General features: G+C 42.3%; 1 protein-coding gene across 12 annotated transcripts in view; it reads right to left on the minus strand.

Moving 5' to 3' along the window:
- SAP130 (Sin3A associated protein 130) overlaps positions 1-22,106 on the minus strand; it is an 89,388-nt gene that overhangs the window by 4,232 nt on the left and 63,050 nt on the right. For all 12 annotated transcript variants that reach the window (XM_037745677.1, XM_017548456.1, XM_037745676.1 and 9 more), the window contains exons 16-19: positions 11,421-11,779; positions 6,896-7,144; positions 6,604-6,729; positions 438-541 (exon numbers count right to left, since the gene is read on the minus strand). In XM_037745677.1, coding sequence (XP_037601605.1) covers positions 438-541; positions 6,604-6,729; positions 6,896-7,144; positions 11,421-11,779 — 838 coding nt within the window. The remainder of the gene's footprint in view (positions 1-437; positions 542-6,603; positions 6,730-6,895; positions 7,145-11,420; positions 11,780-22,106) is intronic.

The raw sequence follows: 22,106 nt of genomic DNA on the forward strand, positions 1-22,106 counted from the left end.
TGAGTAGCTGGGATTACAGGCACATACCACCACGCCCAGCTAATTTTTTGTATTTTTAGTAGAGACGGGGTTTCACCATGTTGGCCAGGATGGTCTCGATCTCTTGACCTCGTGATCCACCCACCTTGGCCTCCCAAAGTGCTGGGATTACAGGCTTGAGCCACCGCGCCTGGCCATCCCACTGAATCTTAAATTTAGGTCTTATACCACAGTTGTTCCATATATTTTGGATCTGGGTACCAGAATTCAGATATACTTCAATTATAATCACATGTAACTGACACAGTGATTATATTACATAATACACGTAAAAATTCTACCACTACCCATGTTAGCTGGGAATGCTTCAGAGTTACGTTTGAAAAGTTCTATGAACTCAGCTATCTCCAGTGTCTTCTCTCTTCAGCATGATGAACAACTGCTAGAACTCCACTTACCAGCTGTAGTAGCTGGGCGGCACAGAGGTGGACTTTCCAGCCTTGAGCACGACAGGACACTCCTTTCTGATTAGCTATTTCCTGCAGCATAGCTTTCTTCTCCTCTGGAACCATAAAAAATAAAAACAAGTATATTTCAGTGTTTAAAAAGGTAAATGGTTTGTGTTCAAGCAGCCTACATGCCATTATTTTAACAAGAATTTAGGTTTTATTTATTTGTTTTGAGATAGTCTGGCTCTGTCACCTAGGCTGAAGAGCAGTGGTACAGTCTTGGCTTACCACAACCTCTGGCTCCCAGGCTAAAGCAATTCTCCCACTTCAGCCTCCCAAGTAGCTGAGACTACAGGTGTGCGCCACCATGCTGGGCTCACATTTGTATTTTTTGTAGAGATGGGGTCTTCTTATGTGCCCAGGTTGGTCTTGAACTCCTGGCTCAAGCAATTTGCCTGCCTTGGCCTCGCAGACTATTGGGATTATAGGCATGAGCTACTGCACCTGGCCATAAGAACTTCTTTACTTGAGGTAGTGGTTTCATTTACGGGGAAGGCAAGCCAAGAGGACTCCAGGCTACTTACTCTCCTCCTTCCCCTCCACTAAGTGCTACCTCCTAAAGCAGGGCTGTCACTCAGAGAAAAGCTTGCCACATGCCAAGCCAGGGCCTCCCCCATCTCTACGGCCCTGGCTCAAACATTTTGCCAGAAGAAGTGGGCTGTAAAACAGATACCTTTTAATTTCTTTCTGAAGCAACTGAGTCCATTTGCAAGAGTGTGAAGAAGTTCAGACCTAAAGGTGCTCCCAAGAACAGTGGAGGCTATGGTGACGTGAACTGGGGGTAGATTTGTAGAACTAATGAAGATATAGCCTAGACTATGTACAGGCTAATTTGAAGGAAAGAACAAAGTATAAGAGAGCTGGGGGAGCCTTTCTGAGGGCAGAACAAACACGGAACACTGACATCAGAAACTATTCTGCCCAGGGAACTACAATCTGACTGAATTCGTTTTATAGAGGAACTTGTGCTCCAGGGCAGTGTTGAAAACATTAGAGAAAACAGGCAGCAATTAGTGGCTTTATCAGCTGGGTAAGGTGAGGGAAAGAGTGGAGGAGACAGCGTGGTGCCTCATGCCTGCAATCCTAGCACTTGGGAGGCTGACTTGGGGGAGGGAGTGGGGGTGAGGACTGGGGAAGATCGTTTGAGCCCAGGAGTTTGAGGCCATCCTGGGCAATATGGTAAAACCCCATCTCTACAAAAAATACAAAAATTAGCTGGGCATGGTGGCGTGCACCTGTGGTCCCAGACATTTGGGAGGCGGAGGTGGGAGGATCGCTTGAGCCCAGGAGGTTGAGGCTGTGGTGAGTCATTATCATGCCACTGCACTCTAGCCTGTGTAACACAGTGGTACACCGTCTCAAAAAAAAGAGTGAAGGAGAGAGCCCACCAAAGTCACTGTCATCTTGGGTTGACTGTGGGCATGCGCAGAGGTGAGCCTCCCTGAGCAGCAACACCAGAAGCAGAACATGCATGTGCAAATGGGGGCTGAAGCAGCTAGATGTCGCTAAATTAATCCAGTCAGTCACTGAGCAAATAGACAAGCAAATAACAATTGGAAGCCCAACAGTGGTGAGACCAGTCTGAGCTGCTTCAATACATTATCTAAAAAGTCCAGTTTCCAACAAAAAATTCCAAGGCTTGCAAAGAAACAGGAAAGTACAACCCATACTCATGAAAACAAAGCAGGCAACAGAAAGTGTCTGTGAGAATGACCATGTCATGTTCAACAGAAAAAGATCTCAAAATCCCATAATAAACATGTTCACAGCCCTAAGAGAAAGCAAGACTGAAGAAGTAAGGGAAGGTGAGATGTCTGACACATGAAATAGAGAACACTAATAGAGAAGAGAAATAACAAAAAAGAACCAAGTAAAAATTCTGGAGTTGAAAGGCACAATAGCTGAAATGTACAAATCACCAGAGGGGCTCAACAATTGCTTTGCGCCGGTACAAGAATTAGCCACCTTCAAGATAGATCTATGGAGATTATGAAAGCCAAAGAACTGAGAAAGAATAAAGAAAAGTGAATAGTGCTACAGAGAAATGTGGGACATCATTAAGAAAACCTACATGTGTGATGGTCATACTGCGAGAGGAGAGTTAAGACAAATATTAAAAAAAATAAAATGGCTCAACACTTAGCAAATTTATTGAAAATAACTTGCACACTGAGGACGCTGAAGGAACTACAAGGATTTTTTTTTTTAAGACAAAGAGAAGCTTATACTAAACTTCATATGGAGAGGCACAGGAATGAGAATAAGCTTTTCCATGTCTAAAAAAACCTTGCTATGGGCTGGGCACGGTGGCTCATGCCGGTAATCCTAGCACTTTGGGAGGCTGAGGTGGGCAGATCACTTAAGGTCAGAAGTTTGAGACCACCCTGGCCAACGTGGTGAAACCCCAACTCTACTAAAAATACAAAAATTAGCCAGGTGTAGTAGTCCCAGCTACTAAAAAAATAATTGATTTTTGTGCTGACATTGTATTCTGTGACCTTACTGAATTCATTTACTAGTTCCAGGAGTATTTTTGGGAGAATCCTTGACATTTTCTATCTGGACCATGAGGTCATCTGCAAACGGGGACAATTTCATTTATTTCATTCCCATCTGTGTTACTTTCATCTCTTTATCTTGCCTTACTGTGTAGTCAAATCTGATACTATGTTGAGCGGGAGTGCTGAGAGACGACATCCTTGTCTTTTTGCCAATCTCAGGTGGAATTCAGTCTTTCAGTATTAAGCATAATGTTAGATGGTTTTCTGCAGAGTTTATCAAATCCAGTAAGAACTCCTCTGTTTTTGAACATTTTTATCATGAAAAGGTGTTGAATTTTGTCAAGTTTTCTATATTGATTGATATAATCATGTGATTTTTCTTTTTTAGCTTTTGTTGTGGGTTGGTTTCCCCCCAAAAGATATATTGAAGTTCCTTGATACCTGTGACTATATTAGAATGTAATGTAGGCCGAGTGCAGTGGTCACACCTGCAATGTCAGCATTTTGGGAGGCCAAGGCAGGTGGATCACTTGAGTTCAGGAGTTTGAGACCAGCCTGGCCAACATGGTGAAACTTTGTCTCTACTAAAAACACAAAAAATTAGCTGGGTGGAGGGTGAATGTCTGTAATCTCAGCTACTCAGGAGGCCGAGGCAGGAGAATCATTTGAATCTGGGAGGCAGAGGTTGCAGTGAGCTGAGATCGCACCACTGCACTCCAGCCTAGGGGACACAGCAAGACTCCATCGCAAAAATAATAGTAATAATGATAATGTTATGTAATTTGGTTAAGAAGTTATACTGGATTAAGGTGAGCTGTAAATCCAATGACTGGTATCCACACAAGGAGGAAGGGAGAGAGAAAAAGAAGGGAGAGTGAGAAAAGGAAGGGGAGAGAAGGAGAGAGAAAGGAGGATAGGAGAGACAGAAGAATGCCATTTGAAGATGGAGGCAGAGACTGTAGTGGTGCAGGTGCAAGCCAGGGAACACCAAAGATTGCTGGCAATCACAAGAAACCAAAGAGGCAAGGAATGATTCTCCTCTAATGCTTTCAGAGTGAGCATGATCCCATTGGACCTTTATTCTAGATGACCCCAGAACCACGAGAGAATAATCTGTACTGTTTAATGCCACCCAGTTCACAGTACTTTGTTATGGCAACCCTAGGAAATTAACAAGGCCAGTGGATAGGGTGAATTACTTTGGTTTTCAAATGTTGAACCAGCTTTGTACAGCAAGAATAAATTCTACTTGGTCAAGGTATATACTGTTGGAATTGATTTGCTAATATTTTATTAATGCATTTTTACATCTATATTCATGAGGACTAATGATCTGTTGTTTTCTATATTTGTATACTCTGGTTTTGATAGCATGAAAATATTGGCTTCATAAAATAAATCTGGAATGTCCTTGCCTATATTTTAAAAGACACTGCAGAAAAATGGATCATTACCTGGTCAGCTAATTATCTTATCAATATGTAATATCCCTCTGTGCCTCCAGCAATTTTCTTTCCTCAGAAGTTTACTTTATATGACATTAATATAGCCACTCCTGCTCTTTTGTAAATTAATTTTTGAATTTTATATATTTTTCGTTTATTTTCATATTTTGAGACGAAGTCTCACTCTCTGTTCCCTAGGCTGGAGAGCAGTGGTGAGACCTCAGCTCACTGCAAACCTCCACTTCCTGGGTTGGAGTGATGCTCCTGCCTCAGCCTCCTGAACAGCTGAAACTACAGGTGTGTGACTCCACTGCAAGCTAATTTTTGTATTTTTAGTAGGGCTGGGGTTTCACCATGTTGGCCAGGCTGGTCTCAAACTCCTGACTTCAGGTGATCCACCCACCTTGGCCTCCCAAAGTGCTGGGATTACGGGCGTGAGCCACCGTGCCTGGCCTGTGTGTATTTTTCTAGCCTTTTACTGTCAATCTACCTATGCCACTCTATTCAAAGTGAGTTTCTTGTACACAGTACATAGTTGGATTGTGTTTTTTTATTATTTCTGCCAATCTGTGTTTAATTGGTACGTTTGGACTATTTACATTTATGACAGTTACTAACATGTTAAGGCTTAGGTCTGCCACATTACTATTGCTTTCTGTACTTCTTTTGTTTCTCTTTTCTTCCCTTTTTTTTTTTTTTTTGAGATACAGTCTCACTCTGCGGTCTAGGCTGGCATGTGGTGGCAATTCTCCTGCCTCAGCCTCCTGAGTAGCTGAGATTACAAGCCCACCATCACACCTGGATAATTTTTTTGTATTTTTAGTCGACAGGGTTTTACTATGTTGGCCAGGCTGGTTTTGAACTTCTGGCTTCAAGTGATCCACCTACCTCGGCCTTCCAAAGTGCTGGGATTACAGGCGTGAGTCACTGTGCCCAGCTCCTGTGAGTTTTAGTCTACCTTGATGTATTTACACATATAATCTATATGTATTTTATAGCTCAGGGAAAATAGCTGCACTAAAGTTTCCTAGTCAAGAGGCAGTGTGTAAAGGAGGTTAGTATGAATATACTGAAATAGAAGATTTAGGGATCATAAACCCTTCAGCTGTCAAGTTATCTTTCTTGAGATAGTTTTTGAAGAGCAAGTCCCAATAAGCATTAAGACTCTTGTAGTGTGGCTTAAAATGCTACCAGGCAAATTCCTAAATATTTTTTCTACGAAATTCTTGCAGCATGAAGAGATGTTCAGTGGTTCATATCCTATTTCCACTAAAAGGCAACACTCCCTGACCTCTGGAAATCTCACTTTCTTTTCAAACCTCAGAGTACACTTGTGAGGAAGAAAAGCTGGGAAACGTAGCCGCCTCTGTACTTCCATTCAGAGACTGAACTACTAGCATTTCCACTTCTGCTTAATTAGTCAGTACTCCATCCAAGCTGGACTCATTTTGAACCTTCAAGAAAACCCTTAGAGCAGTTTCCAAATGGAATTTACGTAAGAGAATGGGAAATGTGACCAATTATCTAGAAACTCATTTCTTTGTACTTATATTTGAGATTAACGGCACTTAAAGTCCATCAGTAGAAATATTTGCAGGTATCTGCAAAGTACTATTAGCCATTTTTATCATATGTGGGTTTATTAAAAGGTTATTGTCAGATTCCACAAGAACAAAACATTTATTGAGGGCTTACCCTAGACCACTCTAAGAGCTTCGTATATATGTTAAACAAAAGATCTTTTGGCAGAAATGCTTACAATGCATGTATATTTTGGCATCCTAGGAACTACTGTGGACTAAGAACTGTGTTACACAGTAATCCAGTACAGCTCTTCCACAGTGACTCTGGAAGCCACAGGCATCCTCCATCAGTACTTACGGAGCTGTTAACATACAGATTTTATAAAAATCAAGGCTGTCATTTAACCCTTAAACTGCAATTCTGATAAATACACACAGCTTTCTAGGGCAAAGGGTAATTTTCTAAGTTTTATATTCTATGGGATATACTTAAACACTAAAGTCTCAAGATGTTTTAACAAAAATGTATGGTTTCTTTGAAACTAGAAAACCGTGGTTCTGTTTTTCTTTCTTGGCATAATTACAACACAGCTAAGGGTTATACCAATTTCATGCATTAATACCGAATGTTTCTGGGGAAACTGACCTTTGACCCGGACGTCACTGTATCTCTGAAAGTGGTGGTAAGCAGCTTTCCAGGGGTTCCGATAGTGACGAAGCAAAGTAATGGGGGGTCTTGGACGCACTGGGACATACCTCACACCTTCCTCATCTATTAAAAGAGAAGACATTAAACAACTTATTAGCATTGTCAACAATCCCCAAAGTTCAATTCCAGTAAGTGAGGTATAAGTGAAGCTGACTATGTAGCGAGCCTCTGGGTTGGACTCTGACTTTATTGGGAAGCATCATAAGACAAGTCGGCCTGTGACCATTACCAATATACTCCTTGGGAGGAGACTTGCGCTTCTCAGCCTTCACCAGAAGACTCTTGGCAGTGGACTTCTCGTCATCAGTGCTGTTTGTCTCCATCATGTCACCTTCTTCTGTTGAGATCACGTGCTGTTGCTTTCGAGGCTTTTTCCTTGGGGAGGCACCAGGTGGTAGGTCACTTGTTGGCATGGACAGGTTGTTTGCCAGCAATGCAAGAGATGGAGACACAGTGTTGGTAGCCAGCGGAGGAACTGCTGTCACAGGAAAAGGAGCACACACATTTGTAAGAACTCAAGCATAGCAGAAAGCTTTACTTACCTCCAGCAAAGACAGTGATTAAGTGGACAGCACAGAGAGCCAACGTTATTGAGTCTTCCTATGTGCCTGGCACTGTGCTAAGCCCTCTGTGGCAGAAGCAGCAGACTCCTCCCTAATAGCCCATATCCTCATCTTCCTTAGTTCCAGGACGTCCCTTTGACAAGAACACAATGATATTTAGCTAAAAGAATGCACTTCCTAGCCTCCATTACAGGTGTGGTCATATAAGATGGAAATAGAAGTGTAACAATCATGTGAATAAGTAGGCATTATTACTATCCTTCAATTCACAGATGTGAAAATGTGGCACAAGTCACACAAGTATGAAGTGGGCAAGCTGGGAGCTGACAGAGGCAGTCTGGTTTCAGAGCTCACACTCCCACTTAGCACAGTGTGCTACCTCCAGATAAAAAGCATCCATTGCGAGGATATAAACATTTGCTTGAACTTGTATGAATTACACATCTAGGAACTTAAACATCATGTTAAAGGCTCACCTTAACTCTTATTTTCACTACCATATACTTGCCCTATTTTCCTCTACCCACTCTGCTGCCCACTCCCAATAGTCATACCCTAAACTTTCTTGTCACTGTTGACTGCAAACTGCCTCACACTCAATCTCAATTTCTAGCATTCAACTCCATAGGTAAATCCAACTCTCTTTCTAGGTTCCTCCCCTCAGTACTCAGCCTCAAATACTCCTTAAGCCTACAAGGAGCTATTACCTGTTCATCCAACCATGTTCCTGCAGTCACTCATCCCTCTCATGTCTCTCCTCCCCCATCACCAGGTTTTAACCCTGTGATCACTGTATTCCTCTTCCTCCTTCGTTGTCCCTTCCTTTTCTTGCTTTATTGTGCTCACTTAGCAAAAGCACAAAAGGTTAAACCCTATTCTCCAACTAGTCTGCACCTATGCAACTGAATGTCACCAGAGAGAGATACAGTGTCCTGCTTACTGCCCTCACTTGGCAACCCTATCCTATGTGCTAAGATCAGTCTCTTTCACGATGACTACTTCACACCCTCTCCTCCCTCAAACACTAGATACCTCCTCCACCATCTGTACTCTCAGTAAAGGCCTTACTTTCTATTTTACTGAAAAAGATAGATGCGGTCACAAGAAAATATCCATCAAGTCCCACCACCTCATCTCTTCACCTCCACTGTGTCCCTGTATTCTCCTCTCCATGCTTTTAGCAAAGGTCAACCTCTTCAGGTACACACAAATCTCACCCACTCTCACCTCCTCAAACACTGCTCCAGGAATTCACAACTTTCACCTGCATTGCCAATTCTTCTCACTCTACTAGATCATTCCCATTAACATGCAAAACTCTAATTTGTCCCATCTTAAAAAAATCTTCTTGGCCGGCAGCGCTGGATCACACCTATAATCCCAGAACTCTGGGAGGCTGAGGTGGGCGGATCATGAGGTCAGGAGTTTGAGACCAGCCTGGCCAACATGGTGAAACCGTCTCTATTAAAAATAAAAAAATGAGCTGGGTTTGGTGGCGGGTGCCTGTAATCCCAGCTACTTGGGAGGCTGAGGCAGGAGAATCGCTTGAAACCGGGAGGTGGAGGCTGCAATGAGCTGAGATCACACCACTGCACTCCAGCCTGGGTGAAAGAGCAAAACTCTTAAGAAAAAAAAAATCTTCTTGACATCATGTCACTTTAAATACCTTTTTTCTCTTCCTTTAGAACAAATGCCTCTAAAGTGCTGTTTATATCTAATGTCTCTCTCTCTCCCAGCTTTCTCCTTAACTTGCTCCCAAACATGCTTCTACCCCGTCATTACACAAAAATTGCTCTTCTTGAGAACTCTGACTCCCATTTGCCAAATCCAAAGGTCACTGCTCAGACCTCATCTTCCTTGATCTCTAGAGAGCATGTGATCCACCTGATCCTTCCCTCCGCCCTGAAATATTTTTGTCCTCGCAATTTCCAGGACACAACATGTCGTAAGTTACATTCCTACCCTGTGGTTCCCTCCGTTCCGTCTCCTTTGCTGGACTTCACTTCCCCTCCTACCTCATGATCGTGCACTGTCCTAAGACTAGATCATGGACTGCTCCTGTTTTTATCAACATTCATTCCCTAGGTGATATGAACCACTCATCCATGCTCATAACTTTAAACACAATTTATATATATAATGACAACTCCCGAATTTATATCTGCAACTTCATTTTCTATTCCAAAAGCCAGCCACATAGATCCAACTATTTACTTGATGTCTACATTTGAAATGTCTAACAGACATCTGAAACTTACCCTATCAAAAACTAAACTCCTAATCTTTCCCTACAAAACAAGGTCCTCCTGCAGGCTTTCCTAATTCAGCCAATGGCAAGTCTATGGCTACCCGTTGCTAAAGCCAAAAACCTTGAAAGTTGTCCCAGATACTGTTTTCTCACACTCAACACCCAATCATTAAACACTCTTGGCTCTACCTTATAAACATATCCAGAATCCTACCACCTCATACCACTTCCACTTAACCCTGGTTGAGCCTTCATTGTTCCTTGTAATTAATGCAACAGCTGCTTGACAAGTCTCCCTGATTCTATCCCTGCTCCCAGAGTCTGTTCTTTCCCCAGCAGCCAGAGTGTTTATCTTCAGTTCTAAATGAGCGCTTGGCACTGCTCTGCTCACACTCCCTGCTCTGCTCAAACAGCACCCTGCCAACCCCAGCAAAGCCAAAGCCTTTACAACAGCCTGTGGGCCCTGCTCAACCATGGTCCTACTTCTCTGACCCTGCTGCCTGCCACTCCCCTTTTTACTTAGCTCCAGCAACCTTTGGTTCTTTGCTATATTTTGAGCACATCATGCAGGCTCCTATCTCAAGATTTTTGGACTTACTGCTCTCTGGCCTGGAATACTCTTTTCCCGGGTTTCCTCATGGCCAGCAACTTCATTTATTTAATGTCTCTACTTAATAGTCACTTCCTCAATGAAGCTTTTTCCTAAAACCCTTTAAAAAATTCCAGCCCTGGCTACTACTTTCCCTTATATTTCTTCCCTGCTTTGTTTCTCCATAGCACTTATCACCCAAACATACATATACACTCATACATATATACATACATACATAATTTAGTCGTCTTTTTGCTGCTTGTCTCCCTCACTAGAATGTAAGATCTAAGAGGATAAAGCTGCATGTGTCTTACACAGAGTTGCATCGTCAGTGGCTAGAACAATTTCTGGAGTAAACCCCTATAGGTTGAGGGAGGATTACAGGTAGTTTTCTTGCACAGAGAGGTAAAGGGAATCAGCCAAAAAAAGCAGATGAGTAGCATAATTGAGGATGTTTAATATCCCCTTCTGGATTACTCATGGTATCTTTCCAAGAAAATGCCAAGGCTAAATATACCCACGGAAAGAGATTTCATGGCAGAATAAAAGCAAATAAACAGTAGATTAAAAAAAAAAAAAAAAAAAAAAAAAAAAAAAAAAAAAAAAAAAAACTACAGACACAGCACAATCACACCTCTATTAGGCAACAACATGAGACAGAAGTGGAGGTCTTCTCACTGAAATGGCAGGTAATACTGGGTAGCAACGCACACATAACTTGCTTTCTCCTTTGGTTTTGTTTATACGTCACACAGTTTGTATACTGTATGTTACTTTTGTAGGGGAAAAAAATTCCACAATGAATTATTAAAAAGGAAAAAAAAAGAAGAAAACCTCTGAAGTGACCTGATTTTCTCAAACCAGAAGTTCAGAGTTAAGATGATGTGGGAAAGGGAGAAATGAATTGTTTTAAGATTTTTCTAATCAAATATAGGTTTATCAGCAACATAAATCTTACTTGATTGTATAACAAGGCAATGAAACTTGGCAGGGAATAAGTTGTAAATAAGTAGTACATAGCTATAACCATATTGTGACCCCTTTTACATAGAAGCATTTTCTTAATGCATGCAAAGAAAACCATACTAAAGGATATCCATGGGGAAATATTAATTTCTTTCCTGATTTTGGTCAGAAATTAAACTTAATTACAAAAGGGAAGCAAAGTAGTTTTAGTTCTCACAACGAGTTTACTGCTTTCTTCTACTTATCAAAATCTAATGACAAGCAACATCTAAAAGGAGCATCAAGAGTCTTGGCTGAGGGTCACAGGAGAATCTGGATGCTGGAGGAGAATTAGGGAAGGGGAAGAGGCAAGTGCCAATGGAGAGTATTCTATTGACGGACTTACCAGAAACTGGTCTCATGATATCCATTGGTTCTACTTCTTCTTTCACTTTAATTTCAGGTACAGGAGGGCCCAAGACAGAAGAGAGACTGCCACCCACAGTGGCTGATGGAGGTGGTGCAGCTGCAATAGTGGTGATGGGTGGAGTGATGGGGACTGCTCCAGGAATGGTTGAAAGGGCAACGGCTGGTTGTGACGGGGGACTGGCTGCTGCAATCATAGTTGGAATGGTCGGTGGGGGCTGCTGGGCAGTTGGAGGGACGGCAATGGTAGGCTGATCATTATTTTGGTTGGATACAGTCTCCATGGACACAGTGACGGGAGTGGCCATAGACACATGGATTTCAGACTTGGGTTTGGCACTAAAACACAAAAGAAAAGCACACATAGCAAATAAGCTGCCTTCATCCACAACATCTCAGAGGATGGTTATTTGTCCAATTATTTCTGTCGAGCACACTGTATAATTGATACTCTATTTTTTTTTAATTTTTAAAAAATTTGGAGACAGGGTCTCACTCTGTTACCCAGGCTGGAGTGCAGTGGTGTGATCTTGGCTCACTGCAACCTCCGTCTTCCAGGCTCAAGGGATACTCCCACCTCAGCCTCTTGAGTAGCTGAGACCACAGGTGCGTGCCATCACCCAGGCTAATTTTTGTGTGTGATTTTTTTTCATGGAGATGGGGTTTTACCATGTTGCCCAAGCTGATCTCCAACTCCTGAGCTCAAGTGATCTGCCCATCTCAGCCTCTCAAAGTGCTGGGATTACAGATGTGAGCCACCATGCCTAGCTCTAATGCTCTATTTCTCGACTCTAAAAGTTTAACAAAGCAATTTTAAATGGAAATCAGTTTTTAAAAATATGCTATATGCCCTGCTCCCACCCAAGTTTTTAAAAGCAGTAATAAAATTAACTAAGAAAATAACACATTAAAGAACACACTCAAAGTCATACTGTCATAGCACAACCAATTTTCATAATAGTAATGTACCTTTTCTCCCAGAACTCTTCAATATATATGTTGTCTTTGGAGTTGTTATTTTTCTTTTTTTACTACAGTTGTAATTGAGAGGGACTGAAGTTGAGCTGATTACCAATGGCCAATGACTAATCAACCATTCCTACGTAAATGGAATTTTCATAAAAACCAGAAAAGCCTGGGTTCAGGAGCTTCTGGGATAGCTAAGTATGTGAAGGTTCCCTTAGGTGTGCGTGCCTAGAGAGGCCACGGAAGCTTCACATCCCTTCTCCCACGCTTTATGTGTCTATTCCATTTGGCTGGTCATCTGCGTCCTCTGTAATAGTCTTTATGATACATAGGTTAATGTAAGTAAAGTGTTTTCCTGAGTTCTGTGTGCTGTTCTAGCAAATTAATCAAACTTATGCATGGGGCCTAGCTGGTCAGAAGAACAAGTAAAACCACCTGGAGCTTGCATTTGGCGTTGAAAGTTGGGTGCAGTCTTGTGGGACTGAGCTTTCAACCCATGAGAACTGACATTATCTCCAAGTATCATAATTGAATTGCAGGGCACCTACCTGGTGTCTTCTGCAAAACTGACTGGTTGGTTGTCAGGGAGAAACCCTCCCCCATTTCATACTAATCGAAGGTCACAGAAGTTTCTGTGTTGTTGATGAGTGAGAGAAGACAAAAACTCTTTGGTTTTTACTCCTATATTTTCAGTTGGTAATTGTATACTTGAGATTTTTAACCTGTAGAAATGAAACCAATGAGTTGGGCCTGGTGGCTCATGCCTATAAATTCCCAGCAGTTTGGGAAGCTAAGTAAGGCAGAAGGGTCACATGAGGCCAGGAGATTGAGACCCAGCCTGGGCAAGATAGTAAGACCCCATCTCTTAAACAAAAAAAATTTTTTTTTAAATTAGCCAGGTGCATTGGCATGCACCTGTAGTTCCAGCTACTCAGGAAGCTGAGACAGGAGAACTGCTAGCGCCCAGTAGTCTGAAGTTGCAATAAGCTGTAATTGTAACATTGGTATTTCAGCCCAGGCAACAGAGGGACTAGACAGAAATTCTGGAATATAAAAGTGTAAGTGCTGAAAAGGGGGAAAAACCACTAGAGAGTCTCAACTGCATATCTGAATAGGCACAAGAAAGAACTGGCTAGCCATGGTGGCTCACACCTATAATCCTAGTACTTTGAGAGGCCACAGCAGGAAGATCACTTGAGCCCAGGAGTTCGAGACTAGCTTGCTTAAAATAGGAAAACCCCAACATTACACACATTAGCTGGGCATGGTGGTGCGTGCCTGTGGTCACAGCTACTCTGGAGGCTGAAGAGCGGGAGGATTGCTTGAGCCCGGGAGGTTGAGGCTACAGTGAGTTATGACGGCACCACTGAACTCCAGCTGCAACAGAGCGAGACTCTGTCTCTTAGGAAAAAAAAAAAAAAGAAAAAGCAAAATATTGTAACAGTCACATGTTTGATTACTATGATTTTCTCTATTTTCCCAGACATTTACAGATTTTCATATTGAAAAGGCTTTAAGATAAAGTTGAAGGTATCTACAAAAAAAAAAGAGAGATGAGAGATTGTAAAGAGAGAAAAGATTAAAAAAAAAAAAAATCCAGTAATTCCAGAAGTTCACCTGATAAATAGGAGTTCCCCCCAAAAAATGAGATGGAAACTGAGTAGAAAACAAATTGTGAAAAGCAATAATATATCAAGATTTCCCTGTACTGACCAACACGAGTTTTCAGACTGAAGAGACCACTGAGGATCTAGCACATATAAAAACAACCAAGCCAAATTCTACTATCAAGTTTTTAAACATTGAGAACAAAGATCATTAAAGCTTTCAGAAAAAAATGAACATATAACATATAAAAATCAGCACTCAAAAACAGTATCTGGGTTTCAAAAGTAAAAACAAAATGTAGAAGACAACAGAATAGTACCTTTAAATGTAGGCCACTCTCTCTCTCTCATATATATATGTCAGAGTGAGAGAGAGAGAGACTTTCTCACTGTGCTGCCTAGGCTGGAGTGCAGGGCACGATCATGACTCATTACAGTCTTGAACTCCTTGACTCAGGTGGTCCTTCTGCCTCTGCCTCAGTAGCTGGGACTACAGGTGTGTGTCACCATGCTTGACCAAGTTTTGTATTTTTTGTAAAGGCGGGGTTTCGCCATATTGATCAGGCTGGTCTCAAATTGCTGGACTCAAGCGATCCCCCTGCCTTGGTTTCCTGAAGTTCTGGGTGAGCCACCACATTCGGCTAATATTTTTAAAGAGCAATGATTTCCCATCTAAAATTCTGCCTGCCATCCTATCATTTAAAAGTGAGGGTAGGAGTTGTGTTTCAGGAATGATGGAGTAGACATACTTTTTCCTACTCCTCCCACAAAGTATAGCTAAAAATCGTGAGTGTTATATATAAAGCAAGCACAACAAGCTGCTGAAAAGTGAGGAGGAAAAGGCACACTGTCTAGGGAACTCAGGACCCCAGGAATGGCATGGTAGTCAGTTCCCTGGATTTGCTTTTTGCCTTGTGTGTCCTAGACAGGGTGCTGGAGAAGCTGATGACCCGGAAATGCCAAAGAGCAGAGACAAAAAAAAAAAAAGTCCCAAGAAAAGCCAACTCTCTCCAGCCCAAGAACCAAGAAAAAGGGGTGGCTTGGCATGATGAAAATCCTGTAGCCAATAATTGCTCTACTCCAGTGAAACACCAAAGAAACAACTGCAGCCCTGGCCAAGGCTGAGAAGAGCCTAGACTTCCTTGGCCAGGTTGTAATGAGGGGCCTCAATCTCCTCCCAACCCACTACTCGTGCAGTATCATCAGAGGCCAACCAGGAACCTGCCTTCACTGCTCACCTGGTAGTAACACGGCAATGCCCCTTCTTCCCTGCTGGGGTAATTTGAGAGGAGGTCTGCTAAAGTACAACCTATACATAAATCCAGTCTTATAATTTAACACTTGAAATGTCCAATTCCAAACAGAAAATCACCCATCTTATCAAGAAACAGGAAAATCACAACTTGATAAGACAAAATGAACGATGAAGGAATTACCTGACAAGGACTTTAAGGCAGGTATCAGAAATATGCAATTACAAATTCACTTGAAATGAATGAAAAAAATAGAAATATCTTAGTAAAAAAATCAAAATGATAAAAACTTTGGAACCAAATGGAAATTAAAGAAATGAAAAACATAATAACTGAAATAAGACTGTCTTGCTGTGTTGGTGAGGCTTGAGTGCAGTGGCTACACACAGGCATGATCATTGAGCACCACAGCCTCCAACTCTCGACCTCAAATGATCCTCACTCCTCAGCTTCCTGAGTAGCTGGGACTACACAGGTGACAGCCATCGCATTTGCCTTAGAAACAAAGAGGCCGAAGACAGATCAGTATAATTAGCCTAATCTGAACAATATAGAGAAAATAGACTGAAGACTGTGGATAGGATAAAGATGTTTTCTGATATGCAAAGTATGAAAAACTGGTATCTTGGGCATTCTTTCAGTACTGCTGAAGAGGTACTCTTACAAATCAAGGGAGTAAATCAAGAAAAAGGAAGCATACAGGCTCCAGGTGACAAGGTGAAGGGAATTCAGAGCCTGGCGGAGAAAGGAGGCACCAGGAACAACAGCTGGGCACCAAGTCCAGACAGGGACTGATACAGACTGGGGCAGGGAGAAGCAAGGCTTCAAGTAGGAATATGATCAAGAAAAAGCACAAATCACAGAGATCTGATAGGTTTGCCTCATTTAGAGCAGTTCTGCAGGTTTGGTGGAGTATCTGAAGATGAACTAATGATACCTAGAAAAACCTACACAAACATAAGCCTTAAAGTACTAAATGACTTAAAAAAATTAAATCCATTTATATTGACAACTATTGGATTTACTTTTTAAATGTTTTACATTTTCCAATATCTTATTTTCCTTATAAGATTTTTTATTTTATTATTTATTATTTTTAGAGACGGGGTCTCGCCATGTTGCCCAGGTTGGAGTGCAGTGGCTATTCACAGGTGCAATCCCACTACTGATCAGCACGGGAGTTTTGACCTGCTCTGTTTCTGACCTGGACCAGTTCGCCCCTCCTTAAGCAAACTGGTGGTCACCCACTCCCGGGAGGTTGCCATATTGATGCTGAACTTAGTGTGGACACCCAACTGGCATGGTGTACTACAGCTCAGAACTCTTGGGCTCAAGCGATCCTCCCACCTCAGCCTCCCGAGTAGCTGGGACTACAGGCACACGCCACCACGTTAAAAGTTTTTTTAAAAAAACTAAAAAAAAAAAAAAACTTCTTAAAAGTTTTTTTGCTTTGAATTAGTAACGCATTCACGTTTCAAACGATATATCGAGAAAGCTCCCTTCTAACCCATCCACTATTACCTTCCATACCATATCACTGTATCTTAGCATTCCATTGACTCTAAGGTGGCAACAATTACAAACTGAACCATTATTTTGTGTACACTTAAAAATGCAGTAATTAAATTCTAGAATATTAAGATGTCATCAGTTTTAAGTAATATATTGATTTTAGAGATGCTATGGTTTTAAAACCTTGTTTTTCACAATCAGTGAAATACAGTAATTTTTTGTATGCCCTTATAGTACTTATGTATGTAGACATAAGCAAATATAAATGTTTTTTTCTTTTCTTTTTTTTTTGGAGACAGAGTCTGGCTCTGTCGCCCAGGCTGGAGTACAGTGGCATGATCAGAACTCACTGCAGTCTCGACCTACCAGACTCAAGCAATCCTCCCACCTCAGCCTCCCAGTAGCTGGGACCACAGGGGTGCACCACCACATCCAACTAGTTTTTGTATTTTTTATAGAGTTAGGGTTTTGTCATGCTGTCCAGGCTAGTCTCAAACTCCTGGGCTCAAGCAATCCACCTGCCTCCGCCCCCCAACCTCTCTAGCAGCTGAGACTACAGGGGTGGACTACCATGCCTGGCTAATTTTTTTTTTTCGACTTTAGTAGAGACAAGGTCTTGCTATGTTGTCCAGGCTGGTCTTGAACTCCTGAGCTCAAGTGATCCTCCCATATTGGCCTCCTAAAGTGTTAGGATTATAGGTGTGAGCCACTGCACCTAGCCCAAATGTTATTTTCTTACCCAATCTCCCTGCTTATTTCAAAAGTGTCATAGCATATACCTCATACCCTGTTTTACTGATTCATTTGGGTTGTGTTTTTGACTTATAACCATATTTTATTTACCCAGTCCCCTATTCGTGGTAGAGTGCAAAGACCAATACAGATAACAACATTCAATGGACTAAAAAACTACAAATATAACTGGGAATATTTGGAGGCAGAAGATGAGTGGAATGCACACATCCTACCAGGAAATGCAACACCCAGACACAGTGGATGAACCACATGCTGTCAGACTTCCCAATGTATGACATTTCCTTGCTTCTCTACACTAAGGAATTTGGGGAACGTGAGGGTGGCATGAAAACTACAGGGTGAGAGGAGGTGCTTCTGAGCACTAGTGCTGACTGCTCAGGAGAGCTACATTTCAGAGTGGAGCTACCCAGGAAGCAGCAAGCCAGCTGAGATCTTTCAACAGAGCCCTTCCAACTCCAGTGTGTTAGCTCTCAGCACATTGACACCTTTTTCATCTGATACGTGTGCTAGTGTATCTGAATAATAAATTACCACACATAACTTGGAAAGAAAAATGCTTCTGTAATTTTGGTAAGTATTGCCAAGATGCCTTTCCATAAGGGTTATAACAGTTTGCACTCTCACCAAGAATAAAAGCACCCTATTATCCACAGCTTTTCCCACAGCATATTTCAAACTCCTGGCATTTTGCCAGCATGAAAGGTAAATGATAGTGTCTCAGGGTGCTCTCAGTTTGCTCATCTCTTGATATAAAGAAGTTGAAGGCCGGGCAGCACTGGCTCATGCCTGTAATCCCGGCACTTTGGGAGGCTGAGGCAGGTGGATCACGAGGTCAGGAGTTCGAGACCAGCCTGGCCAACATGGTGAAACCCTGTCAATACTAAAAATACAAAAATTAGCCGGGCATGGTAGTGCGCCTGTAGTCCCAGCTATTCGGGAGGCTGGGACAGAAGAATTGGTTGAACCCAGGAGGTAGAGGTTGCAGTGAGCTGAGATCGCACCACTGCACTCCAGCCTGGGCAAGAGAGCGAGACTGCATCTCAAAAAAGAAAAATTAACTGAGCATCATTTCACATGTTAAGGACCATTGGTACTTCTTTACCTGTGAACTAATTGTTCAAAAAGGTTGCCCATTTTTCTACTCGACTGACTTACTTATTCTTCATTTCTGGCAGTTATTTTTTATTTTTTTATTTTTTTTTGAGACGGAGTTTCACTCTTGTTGCCCAGACTGGAGTGCAATGGCATGATCTCGGCTCACCGCAACCTCCGCCTCCTGGGTTCAAGCAATTCTCCTGCCTCAGCCTCCCGGGTAGCTGGGACTACAGGCACGCACCATCATGCCCAGCTAATTTTTGTATTTTTAGTAGAGACGAGGTTTCACCTTGTTGACCAGGATGGTCTCGATCTCTTGACCTCGTGATCCACCCGCCTCGGCCTCCCAAAGTGCTGGGATTATAGGCGTGAGCCACCGCGCCCGGCCTCTGGCAGTTATTTATATACTACAAAGATTAGCCGTTAGACTGTGATACGAGTTGGAAATATATTGTCCCAATTCATCATTTGTCTTCCACTTTGCTTATTAAGTGGTTTCTTGACAAATGTAGTTTGTTTTTTAAATAATTTTTACTGAGTTAAATTTCTCTCTCTTTTTAAAAACAGGGTCTCACTCTGTCACCCAGGCTGGAGTACAGTAGCATGATCCTGGCTCACTGTAGCCTCAACCTCCCAGACTCAAGCAATCCTCCCACTTAAGGCTCCTGAGTAGCCAGGACCACACGTGTTTGCCACCATGCCTGGCTAATTTTTGTATCTTTTGTAGAGATGGTGTTTCACCATGTTGCCCAAGCTAGTCTCGAACTCCTGGGTTAGAAGCAATCCACCCACCTTGGCCTCCCAAATTGCTGGGATTATAGGTGTCAGCCACTGTACCCAGCCCTGAGTCAAATTTCCCAATACTTTCTTTTTATAGATTCTGAATTTTGAGTCATAATGTGTATGATTTGGTTCTGTGTACCCGCCCAAATCTCCTCTTGTAGCTCCCATGATTTCCATGTGTTATGTGAGGGACCTGGTGGGAGACGACTGAATCATAGGGGCAGGTCTTTCTTATGCTATTCTCCTGATCGTGACTAAGTCTCACAAGATCTGATGGTTTTAAAAATGGGAATTTTCTTGCACAATCTCTTTGCCTGTCGCTATCCACGTAAGATGTGACTTGCTCCTCCCTGCCTTCGGCCATGAGTGTGAGGCCTCCCCAGCCACATGAAATTGTGAGTTCTCCATCAAACCTCTTTCCTTTGTAAAGTGCCCAGTCTTAGGTACATCTTTATGTGCAGCATGAAAACTGACAAATACATAACAGAAAATATCCTTCCTGTTCTAAGATTATAAATAAATTTATCCATGTTTTTTTTCTTTTGTTATTTGCACAGAACTAAGTCAGTTCAATGTAAAAAACTCCTTTTGAATTTTTTTATGGTTTATCTCGATTGGGTTAGTGTTGGCAGGGAAACTAGAAACAGGAATGACAGGAGAAAACAGAAGCCCTTTTAACCCATTTAAAAATGTTTTTTGAGAGCTGGGCATAGTGGTATGTGCCTGTAGTCTCCCACTCAGGAGCCTGAGGCGGACAATGACCTGATCTGAGGAGTTCAAGGGTTCAGTGAACTGGTCACACTACTGCACTGCAGCCTAGGTGACACAGTAAGACCTTGTCTAAAAAATAAATTTAGGCGGACGCAGTGGCTCACGCCTGTAATCCCAGCACTTTGGGAGGCTGAGGTGGGTGGATCAGGAGTTCAAGACCAGCCTGGCCAACATGGTGAAATCCCGTCTCTACTAAAAATACAAAAATTAGTGGGTTTGGTGGCACATGCCTGTGATTCCAGCTACTCAAGAGCCTGGGACATGAGAATCACTTGAACCCAGGAGGTGGAGGCTGCAGTAAGCCAAGAACCTGCCACTGCACTAGAGCCTGGGTGACAGAATGAGACTATCTAAAAACAAAACAAAACAGGCCGGGCGCGGTGGCTCACACTGTAATCCCAGCACTTTGGAAGGTTGAGGTGGGCGAATCACAAGGTCAGGAGATCGAGGCCATCCTGACCAACATGGTAAAACCCCGTCTCTTCTAAAAATACAAAAAAAGTAGCTAGGTGTGGTGGCACGCGCCTGTAGTGCCAGCTACTTGGGATGCTGAGGCAGGATAATCGCTTAAACCTCGGAAGCAGAGGTGGCAGTGAGCCAAGACTGCGCCACTACACTCCAGTCTGGCAATAGAGTAAGACTCCATCTCAAACAAAACAAAACAAAACAAAACAAAACAAAAACAAAACACAACAAACAAAAAAACCCAGACTGGTCAGGAGTGGTGGCTCATGTCTGTAATCCAAGCACTTTGGAGGCCAAGGCAGGCGGATCACCTGAGGTCGGGAGTTCAAGACCAGCCTGACCAACATGGAGAAACCCTGTCTTTAAAAAACCAAAAAAACAAAATACCCAGTCTAACACTAACCCAAGCCCAGTTACCTTGGAGGCAGAGCTGGGAGGATCACTCAAGCCTGGGGGGGTCAAGGCTGCAGTGAGCCAAGCCATGACTGTGCCATTGCACTCCAGCTTGGGTAACACAGTAAGAGTTTGTCTCAATAAATGAATGAATGAACGAACTAATGAACGAACGAGGAGGGGAAGGCAGGCACGGTGGTGCACGCCTGTAATCCCAGCATTTTGGGAAGCCGAGGTGAGCGGATCGCTCAGGAGTTTGAGACCAGCCTAGTTAACATGGCAAAACCCTGTCTCTACTAAAAATACAAAAATTAGCTGGGCATAGTGGCACATGCCTGTAATCCCAGTCACTCAGGAGGCTAAGGCATGAGAATTGCCTGAACCAGGGAGGTGAAGTATAGTGAGCTGAGATCACGCCACTGCACTCCAGCCTGGGAGACAGAGCAAGACTGTCTCAAAAAAAGAGAGAGAGGAAAAAAAGGTATAATTAACACAAAAAATTAATAGTATCTATTTCCCCTTATTATTATATCCTATTTATTTGTTGTCTGCTAGAACTGATGGGGCCTGAAAAGTGTGAATTAAAGCCCTTTTGCTTCTAAGCTGCTTTTTGAAACCCTCTTCATACTTCTTATAAATTCTGCTTTATAAATCTTGATGCTACATTATTTGGTACATGGATATTCTTAACTGTTAAAACTTCACAGTAAATTAGATCCTTCAGCATTATAAAGGACACTCCGTGTTCTGCATTTAAGCTGAATTCCACCTTTTCTGGTAAGATGTCAATTTGTTTACCTTTGTTTGATAAATCATTTGAAAAAATATTTGTGTGTGTGATTTGAGTCCTCAGATGACATTATCTTTTTTCAGTGGTATTTTAACATTGGTTTCCATGGGATTACAATCAACAGTTTAAATTCATACCAATGTAGTCTGCATTGATACCAACTTAACTTCAATAACATACAAAATGTGAAAGGATGGAAAAAGATATTTCATAAAAATGGTAACTGAAAGAAAGCTGGGGGCCTGTATCAATATTAGAGAAAATGGATGTTAAAT

This window comes from Cebus imitator, unplaced genomic scaffold (assembly GCF_001604975.1).
Source record: "Cebus imitator isolate Cc_AM_T3 unplaced genomic scaffold, Cebus_imitator-1.0 Scaffold207, whole genome shotgun sequence".
Classification (NCBI taxonomy): domain Eukaryota; kingdom Metazoa; phylum Chordata; class Mammalia; order Primates; family Cebidae; genus Cebus; species Cebus imitator.